This window comes from Raphanus sativus, chromosome 3, assembly GCF_000801105.2.
Source record: "Raphanus sativus cultivar WK10039 chromosome 3, ASM80110v3, whole genome shotgun sequence".
Lineage (NCBI taxonomy): Eukaryota > Viridiplantae > Streptophyta > Magnoliopsida > Brassicales > Brassicaceae > Raphanus > Raphanus sativus.
This window is the reverse complement of record NC_079513.1, coordinates 19,723,008-19,732,743: the sequence shown is the minus strand read 5'-3', so window position 1 is coordinate 19,732,743 and position 9,736 is coordinate 19,723,008. Positions and strand designations below refer to the sequence as shown.

Genomic DNA, 9,736 nt, shown 5'->3' with positions numbered 1-9,736 from the left:
GTTTTAGTTAAAATTTATATTTTAATATTCAAGAATTGTTTTGTTAATTATAATTTCGAATTTTTAATTGAAATTAAAGACAATATTGCCATTTTAAAAATATTTAGCCTAATAGGACATAAAATATAGTCATCATTTTTTTGCCTAAAAACTATTTTCCCTTGATTTTTTAACATAAATTGATTTTTGATCTTTCATTTTTTTGTGTTTCAAAAAAAAAGAAGAAAAAAAAGTCGTGAAAACACGTCTCTGGGAGCAACAATCAGAAAAATGCCTCGCTGTCTAAAATAGATTTGTGTTAGCATTTGGTACGGTTCTTTTCCTTTCCGGTTCGGTCGGTTTGGGGTTATCCATCCTACGGCACAATGTGCGAGAGACATTTGTCTCTGACGCGCTTTCTCCGTCGAAGATTCCTTCTTTGATCGATCAAAGAGAGAAGAGAATCTCTGTGAGATATATACACAGAGGAAAGAGACAAAAATCCTTTTGATCTCCAAAACAGAGAATAATTCTCTTCATACACAGAGACACAGAGATGCAAACCATCTCCAAAGCTTCTTCTGCTATCTCCTTCTTTCGATGTTCCAGGGTTTGTTTCAATTTTGATTATTTCATTGTTAGGTTCAATCCTCTTTATAATATTTACTGAGAATTGTGTATCAACAGAATCAGTGGATTGAGTAAACTTGTCTAGGTTTCTTGATGAATTTTGGATGCAATGATGCTTGATGGCTCTCTTGTTTTGTGTGTTTCTTTCAGAAGCTAACAAGTGAGCCATGTGTGAGGCAGCTTCACATCCGAAAGGGTCTCGTCTGCAGAGTCATGAAGCTTGTCTCTTCACCTCTTAGGACTCTCCGCGGTGCTGGCAAATCTATTCGAGTCTCCAGTTTCTGCAGTGTCTCCTCCAATCCCTCCTCATTGCAGATTGAGATGGTGTGAACGAATCTCCTTGACCATTCTCTCTCCTGGACATCATGTGACTAAACGTTTTTATCTTTTTTCAGGTGCCTTGTCTTAAAGACAACTACGCTTACATTTTGCATGATGAGGATACTGGCACAGTTGGGGTGGTTGACCCTTCTGAAGCTGAACCTGTGATTGATTCTTTGCAGAGGAGTGGTCGTAACCTAACGTATATATTGAATACGCATCATCATTATGATCATACTGGTGGGAATCTTGAATTGAAAGACAGGTACGGTGCAAAGGTAGGAAGGCTTTAACTTCTCTCTCTCTCTCTTTCTATAGATCAATTGTGCTATGATAACATTTCAAAACAGAAAGTTGTTTGGGATGATCGAATGTTTTGGAATGTAGGTGATTGGCTCAGCTTTAGATAGAGATCGGATACCTGGGATTGATATAGCCTTGAAGGATGGTGAAAAGTGGATGTTTGCTGGTCATGAAGTCCATGTTATGGATACTCCTGGCCACACAAAAGGTTTGTTTTATCATTCACTAATATTGTCTTTTAAAAGCTTTGAATGTTATGCCTACTCTTGCTTCTCAATATAATCATCTTGATTCTTCTTGCAGGCCATATCAGTTTATACTTTCCAGGATCAAGAGCTATCTTCTCTGGGGACACCTTGTTTAGCTTATCATGTGGTAAACTCTTTGAAGGTACCCCTAAGCAGGTAAACACTAGTCTCTCTCACTCTCTCTCTATTTTCCTTTTTAATTGCATTTATTTGGATCAAATGATTCATGTATTTTGTATCCTCTGCAGATGCTTGCTTCTCTCAAAAAGATCATATCTTTACCAGATGACACAAGCATATACTGTGGTCATGAATACACACTGGTCTGTCACATTTTGGTATCTTACTTGTTGTTGAGAAGCAGGGGTGGTCTCATATGACTTTTAATCTTGGTTTGGTTTACAGAGTAACTCCAAGTTTGCATTGTCTATAGAGCCAAACAACGAAGTACTTCAGTCTAGCACTGTCAAATGGTCACCCGGCCCATGGGCTTGACCAGTCCAAACTGTAATGGGCGGCCCATGGTTACAACCAAATCACAAATGGTCCAACTGGGCCTAAAACCCATTTCACCCATGGACAATTTGGTCCTGCCCAAATGGGCTTCGGTCTGCCCAAATGGTTTTTTATTTTATTTTGGGCCTAAAATCACTATGATTTTTCTTCTCGCCTTCTCGTCTGAGTCGTCTCGATGACGATTCTTCTCCACCGTTCTCTCCTTTCAACGATTTCTCAGTAACCCTCGGCGGCGAACGTCTCGAAATCTCCGGCGAACCTCTCGAAACCCTCGGCGGCCACGACCCTCTCCATCTCCGACGAACCTCTTGAAGTAACCGGATCGCATCTCACACGCTCATCTCCTCTCCGGCTCTCTCTCCTCTCCGGCTCTCTCTCCGTTTCTCCAGCTCGATCTCCTCTCCGGCTCTCTCTCTCTCCGTTTCTCCGGCTCGATCTCCTCTCCGGCTCTCTCTCCGTTTCTCCGGCTCGATCTCTTCTCCGGCTCTCTCTCCGTTTCTCCGGCTCGATCTCCTCTCCGGCTCTCTCTCCGTTTCTCCGGCTCTCTCTCCGTTTCTCAAGTAAGAGTCTCTGTGTTAACAACTAAAATCAGACCAGCGAGTTGTAAGAGTTTGTGTATTTGTTACGATTTGTGATTGTGCTTATGATTTGCTCTGGAAACTATAGCTCTTTCGTTTTGAAGTCTTTGAGGTTTTGAACTTGCTTGAGCAAGTTATATGTTGCTATGGCTCTGTTAGGTTTCTGAACTGAGATAATTGATTTGGTAGCTCGTTACACATATGATGGAGCAGTCATATTACTTGTTTGTTAGGCTTACTGAGAGATTTTACACTTTGTTGAAACTTACTGAGCGTTATGCTGAGAGAGATGATACATTTGAGAGATGTTTACACTTGCAGTAATCAGGTGTTTTGTCTAGTTTCATTGTTTCATACTCATTGTTCTCATTTTACAGATTTTATAAAATTTAAATAAGTACAAACAAATAATTACAGATTTTATAAATTTAAATAAGTATAAATAAATAAATTACAACTTTTATGAGAGTTTATATATTTAAATGAATACAAATAAATAAACATATAAATGAAATTGAATACAAATAAAAATATATTGGGTACCCATGAGCTTGACCATTGGTCTTGGTCTTTATTGGTCTTGGACACTTTTTGGACCATTGTCCATATTGGACCACCCATTATTGCCCATATCTCAAATGGTCCATTTGGTCAAGCCCGTTTGGCCCATGGACAGACCATTTGACAGCTCTACTTCAGTCTTATGCAGCTCATGTTGCAGAGCTCCGTAAAAAGAAATTACCTACGGTAAAAATAAAAATAAAAAGATTCATCACCAAATGATCCTCTTATGCATTGGTTAATTTTTTCAGTGTTGATTCTTGTTTTTGTTGGTGTCAGATTCCAACAACACTGAAGATGGAGAAAGCTTGTAACCCATTCCTCCGCAGTTCGAATACAGATATTCGTCGAGCTTTAGGTATTTCAGAGACTGCAGATGAAGCAGAAGCTTTGGCTATTATCCGAGAAGCAAAGGATAATTTCAAAGCTTAGGCTTTTTCTCCTGAGGCAATTCTTTGGTTTGCATCTGTTTCCTCCGACAAAAACAAAAAGACAGAGAGAGACAGAGAGACAGAGAGAGATATGTTTACTTTTGATGTAAAACATCTAATGTTGGTACTCATTAACACTGCAATTAGGTTTTGGTTGATGATTTTTCAACAAAAATATTTACCTTTTTATATTTCTTGTTTTTTGAGATTTTCATGCGAATTATGAAACAAAGTAAAATGTTCTACTGTAATTCTTGAAAATGGAAATTACTTTAGAAAATTACTTCTTCGTTACATTTATACTAATTCTAATTAGTGAAACTACTATCCGATTCAAAAACAAGTACTTGCTATTCAAGTAACAAATATCTAATTTTATTATTTACAAGTACAAGTCAAGTATCAATCTCGCTATTCTTTAACTACTTGCCTCCTTACTTGCTACTCGTTTTCTCATACAACAATTATACATAATATCTATTAAAATATGTTGTTAACATTTATGTCTTTACAAACAAAACTCAATACAGAAGTTGACATTTACAATTCTATAAACAAAACTCAATAGTTTTACTCAATAGTTTTGTGATTTAAAAATAAAAATGTCTTACTACAATATTAAAGCCTAATAATCTAATTTTAAATCCAAAATATATTGTAGTTTGAGTTTCAAATATTTTAAATTCAAGAACAGATTTACTAATAAGTAATTTAGATTTAAGTAACAGATTTGAATACGTAACGGAACAAGTCAAATAACTTGCAAATATTCAAATTTTTGACAAGTAATTGGTACGGCAAGTACTCGTTTTAAACTAGTCAAGTACAAGTATTTAATTGGACTACTTGAACAAATCCAATCGAGTATCAAGTATCCAAAATTTAGCGGATACTTGTTCTGTGTCCATTCATATTTGAAACACCTATTAAAAATATTATCTGAATGAGACTATGCGATTAATATAGATAGGGTGTAAAAGAAATATTATAAATATAGTACATAATGTTCAAAATTGTCAAAATAATTTTTATTAAAAATTTATATTCTTAAAATTAACTAATTTAGATTTGGAGAGTGGAGTTATGATCTATAAAAAATATTTGTATATCTAGAGAGTAAGACTATAAATGCGTTTACCTATTTAACAAAACTTATATTCATTGTTTTATATGTTTTTTTTGGTAAAAGTTTTTTTACACCCTTGAAAATTACATCATGTGTTATATATTTTATGCGGAATTATGATTTAGACTGAGAATACAACACTAACACAAATACATCCCCATTAGTGTCTATCAAAAGAATGTTTTATCAAATTATATTAATATATAATTACTAGAATATGAATATAAATATTTTATTAATATCTTTTTAGAAAATAATGATATATAACTCTAAGTTTAATTTAATACACAATAAAACATCTTGCAGATTACATATAAGCAAATATAAGATCATGTTTTGAAATTCATTTAAATATCCAGAGATAAGGTTTATCCATAAACTTAATATCTCCTTAAAAAATAGTCTAGATTTTTTTCGTAGTTTTGATATATTTTTAAAGTAATCCAAAAAAAATCAACAATAAAAAGGTAATGTATACCATAATTTGTGGTGAAAGAATCAAGAATGCATGGTCCAGTACTTTTTGGTAATCCAAATAAAAGAAAAAAAGTTATAAAAACTAGTCATGTTATTAGAGCATCTCCAATTCTATACTATATTTGCCTTTATATTCTATAATAGAGTAAAATCTACTCCAACTCATTTCTATTTCTTCCCCTAAAATAGAGATTTGCTATTTTCACCTCTATATTTAGGAGAAAAAATAGCATTCCTCTATAATAGAGACATATTTTTTATTGCAAAATGGTCCTTTAACTTTTTATGATTATAACTAAAATACATATTTATAGATAAATATAATTCTTTTTACATATAATAACACAGTTTTAGTTTACATAATAATTTTTTAAACTTTCACAATTATAAATAATCATAAATAAAAATATTATTAATTTATTCAAAATTGAAAAAAAATTAACAAATAAATTTAACGTTTTATTTAACTGAAACTAAAATTAAAATTAACTATTAAAAGTTTTACATATTTTTAACATATTAATAAAAATCTTTAAGTTCAACATAAATATTAATCAATATTTATTTCTCACTTTGAAATGCATTAACAAATTATTTATGTGAAAATATAGTTTTATGGTTAGGTAATGTCTACTTTATTTTATTTTATTATATATGATAGCTTTTTGTAATAAAAAAAATTAGTTTAAATAATATTGCAATTTTATGAAAATTAAAAAGATTACATGATTGAGTGAATTTTTCAACATTTATAAATAAAAGGCCTTAGTTGTAAGATAATAAAAAAACTTTTTAAGAATATTCCTTTTTAGAGGAAGAAATAGAGAAATACATTGGAGAAGAACACATCTCTATTATAGAGTTCCTCTATTATAGAGAAAAAAATAAGGAAATACATTGGAGATGGTATTAGAGTTCAAGATTCAACCTTTAATCATGTTATTTGAGTTCACCAGGCTTGGTGGCTAGTAAGCAATAGCTTAATTGTGGGATTTGAACTGTAGGGCAAGACAGTGAAGCTGGTCATTGTCTTTAGTATCTAGCATGTAGCTTTAGATGGCCGAACCGTCTTTTCAAATTGAATTTCTTGATTTAGGTAAAAGAGTCGATTTTACTTTCTTTTAGTTCTAGGACCACCCATATGTTTTTTCTTTTGCCTTTCTTTTTCTGTGTGCAAATGACCCACCCATTTCAAATGTAAACTTAAATAATACTTGTCCGCTAAGAATAAAATCTAAAGTTAATCATAATTTCTTTATTTCGAGAAATCCAAACAGCCTAAAACGATGCCATCTCTTTCTAATGAAAACCCAGCAGTTTATAATACAGAATTCTTTCTTTTTTTTTTAACACCAAATGCTTATATTAAATTAAAGACCCAATGGACTAAATCGGTTACAATCGTAGAGAATCCTGAAGGTAAACTGATAAACAAAAACAACTAAAATATAATAAGGGATAGATGTGGCTAAGGAGAGAAGAGACCCGAAAGGAAGCTTCACTTGTAAACCTAAAACCTGCGTTCAGAAAAACGCAAAGAAGTCGAAAACAACATTGAAATATCCAACTTGTGGATTTTGAAGGCAAGAAGTCTGTGAAACTCCGTAGATAGTAGCTCCTGGGAAAGGTTCACCAAACCAACTCTGTGAAGAACCGTCGATGTTTGAGACGGTGTAATGTGCTGGAATCGCAGCGGTGATATAAAAGCGAACAGCTCTGACGACTCCACACTCTTGCACAATAGTTCGTACGACGAGGGAATGGATGGAAAGATTGTAGAACCGACTCTGCGAAGAACCGTCGATACTTGAGACGGCATATTGTGATCGAGACGCAACGGTGACATAGTAGTGAGAAGATCTAGCGTATCCACAGTCTTGCACAGTAGTAACGGGGACGAGACAAGGGGTGGGAAAGTCGTAAAGTTGATTCTGTGAAGACTTCTATATGATGTCACAAAAGGTTTTTTTTTCACTGCCGACTTCAATGTTGTTATTTAGGCCATATAGGTAAATAGAGTCTTATATTATATAAAATAAAAAGAATGCCGAGTTCAATGTTTTTTTTCTGACAAAGAGTTCAAATATAGGCCATATAGGTAAATAGAACTTTGGACTATATAACAAATAAACACTGTACAATCCAAGAAACTCCTAAACCCAATATATTCCCACTGAAAAAGTCTGTTCGTGCTTTTCTTCTTTACACATTTGATTGCTTATATAGTTATATCATGTACGTATTGGATAGTCTCTTGTATGCCACATCCCACATGTATCATATAACAAACACACAAGGCTATCAACTCCACCAAAAGAATATATATTTAAATTCAAAAAGGAAAATTGTCTTTTGATATATATGCTTTGAAGAGAAAAAAATTGTCTTTTGATTTTCTTCTTTTACAATTATAGATAAATAAATTTTATAAAATAGCCTCACATAGAGAAGAAAGAGACCGTCATTAACGAATTAATTGCCACCCACTAAGGATTTATAAGCACCGATTACCACAAATATCTTAAATAAATTTAGTCCAACATCAATACATCGAAAACGTTCACATTGCATTTACCCAAAACTTCAAAAGTAAAACAATAAACTCTTTTCTAGGACTAGATATTCTAATTTTACATAGAATAAATCCTTCTTTTCTTCAACGGACAATAGCCATCCTACGTCTTTGAGATTCCGTCGGGAGTTTCACATCATATGCTAACCCAACAATCTCAAGTGACCGAACAATGTACCAAGAGATGTCTATTTGCCACCATTCAAGTCCTTGCCTCGCCGACGACTCGAACGCATGGTGGTTGTTGTGCCAACTTTCTCCAAATGAAAACACAGATAGCCACCTTAAAAAAAAAACAATAATGCGTTTTTGGAATCATTAGCTGTCTACAATTCACATGCAGAGATGATGTTAGATTATTCTTGCACACACACAAAAAAAAAATGTAGAAATTAACATTTACATACCAAACATTACGAGAAGTGTCATTGGTTTTCCATGTCCGAGTGCCCCAAATGTGGCAGATGGAGTTGATGAAGCAAGTCACGTGCACCTCCAATGCTGCTCCTACACCCTGCATCAACAACCAAATCATTTATAAATTATAATTATTATCCTAGAAGATAAAATAGTATTCACATATGTAACATTTTAAACCAACAAAATTGTAAATTCAATTACCATTCCCCAAGTAACGAAGGACATGCCACCAAGATAGTAGAGAATGAGACCAAGTCCTAGAATATGAAACATCACCGTTTTTTGAAGGAACCTATAGAACCATTGCTTCTTCAAATCCTCCACGTTTGTTCTTCTTCCACACTGCATTTGATTCATATATTGATTTACATCTTTTTTTTGTTATGAATAAGCGATTTATAATGGTATTATAATATATATACTTCACAATCAGAAAAGAATTAAAATTCACCTTTGAAACAAGATATGCAGAATCATAAATCCACAGAAGATGACTAAACCAAAAGCCTTCTTTAGGACTATGTGGATCTCTTTCTGAATCTGTAAACTGGTGATGATATCGATGAGTACTCACCCAATCGATCGGATCTCCCTATAATTTTTTTAACAAATAAATAAAATATTAATTAATAACAATTAAAATCTAAAGATCTATTAGGCTAAATTGAATAAATAATGAAAAAATAATAATTTATTGATATGATATGAACCTGAATGGCGAGAAGGGCACAATAGGCTAAGAGATACTCAAGCCATTTAGGGACTTTGAAACTCCGGTGAGCCAAGTTCCGGTGATACGACACCGTAATACCAAGACCACCAATCGTATAGAACAAAAACGTTACCCAAAGAGCCGACCAGCTGAAATAAAACGGCGCCAAGAGAGCCATTGAATGCACAAACAGTGAAGCTGTTAGTTTGACGTAATCTAATCTCCTCCACTTTCTCCCCCAAAACACCCATCTCTGTCTCCTCTTCTCCGCCTCTTTCTCCGACGAATAAGGCTTTTTACGGTGGTTCTCCTCCACCGTGGATGTCACCGACATTTCTCTCTACGTTTCTCTCTTCCTTGGAAACCTTTTCTGATTTAGAGAATAATAGAGAGGAGAATAAAAGTGATGATGCTTTCCTTTGTAATTTATACTATTTACTGCAACAAAATCGTAGATTTCAGTAAAAAAAAAAATATCATGATATTTGTTCAAAGATGACACGTAAGGTGGTAAGGTGCATTTTACATGCACTAGTATATTTTCTTTCTTTACAACCACTAAATATTACTATTGTTTTTTATAATGTTAAAAGTTATTTTTAGATGTAAATAAAAAGAGGAAAGAGTGACACAGGGCTCGATATCCTTGACTTATTCTAAGTATCGATAAACATTGCTTTATGGATGTACGTGATTACAGGCAAATATCACGTTCGAGTAGCTGGAGACTGTTATTTAATTTCTGAAGTTTCATTTTTCTTAATATATAAATTTGGAATAACTCACTGGCTTAGTACGGAGTATATACTTTTTTCAATTGGTTCTTATGATTGAATTTATGAAAAAATACTCTATATAAACA

General features: G+C 33.4%; 2 protein-coding genes across 3 annotated transcripts; one reads left to right on the top strand and one right to left on the bottom strand.

Annotated features, from left to right (window-relative positions):
• Positions 1–332: 332 nt before the first annotated feature.
• LOC130509299 (hydroxyacylglutathione hydrolase 2, mitochondrial) lies at positions 333–3,834 on the top strand. 2 transcript variants are annotated; one of them, XM_057005115.1, is made up of 9 exons: positions 333–589; positions 760–933; positions 1,005–1,208; positions 1,318–1,441; positions 1,537–1,637; positions 1,730–1,804; positions 1,887–1,940; positions 3,278–3,322; positions 3,416–3,834. In XM_057005115.1, the coding sequence occupies exons 1-9, from the start codon at positions 536–538 to the stop codon at positions 3,566–3,568; spliced, it is 984 nt and encodes a 327-aa protein (XP_056861095.1). In that variant the 5' UTR covers positions 333–535; the 3' UTR covers positions 3,569–3,834. The 2 variants fall into 2 exon arrangements, 1 of the variants encoding a protein (XP_056861095.1); XR_008943397.1 differs by lacking the exon at positions 3,278–3,322 and having other exon boundaries at positions 1,887–2,557; positions 3,416–3,637.
• A 3,843-nt stretch (positions 3,835–7,677) lies between these two features.
• On the bottom strand, positions 7,678–9,289 carry LOC108844104 (delta-9 acyl-lipid desaturase 2). The gene is made up of 5 exons (XM_018617314.2): positions 8,873–9,289; positions 8,614–8,754; positions 8,364–8,504; positions 8,150–8,256; positions 7,678–8,025 (listed from the first exon to the last, which is right to left on the bottom strand). Exons 1-5 carry the CDS (start codon positions 9,206–9,208, stop codon positions 7,827–7,829), a joined length of 924 nt encoding a protein of 307 aa, XP_018472816.1. The 5' UTR covers positions 9,209–9,289; the 3' UTR covers positions 7,678–7,826.
• Positions 9,290–9,736: the final 447 nt, after the last annotated feature.

What these genes read in the sequence shown, in the direction of transcription:
- LOC130509299 (XM_057005115.1), top strand. Translation starts at nt 536, where the DNA reads ATGCAAACCATCTCCAAAGCTTCTTCTGCTATCTCCTTCTTTCGATGT. An exon ending in TTGAAGGTACCCCTAAGCAG is followed by an intron (nt 1,638 to 1,729) that starts GTAAACACTAGT and finishes TATCCTCTGCAG; the next exon opens with ATGCTTGCTTCTCTCAAAAA. An exon ending in GTGGTCATGAATACACACTG is followed by an intron (nt 1,805 to 1,886) that starts GTCTGTCACATT and finishes TTTGGTTTACAG; the next exon opens with AGTAACTCCAAGTTTGCATT.
- LOC108844104 (XM_018617314.2), bottom strand. Translation starts at nt 9,208, where the DNA reads ATGTCGGTGACATCCACGGTGGAGGAGAACCACCGTAAAAAGCCTTAT. An exon ending in GTGCCCTTCTCGCCATTCAG is followed by an intron (nt 8,755 to 8,872) that starts GTTCATATCATA and finishes AAAAAATTATAG; the next exon opens with GGAGATCCGATCGATTGGGT. An exon ending in CCTTCGTTACTTGGGGAATG is followed by an intron (nt 8,257 to 8,363) that starts GTAATTGAATTT and finishes TTGTTGATGCAG; the next exon opens with GGTGTAGGAGCAGCATTGGA.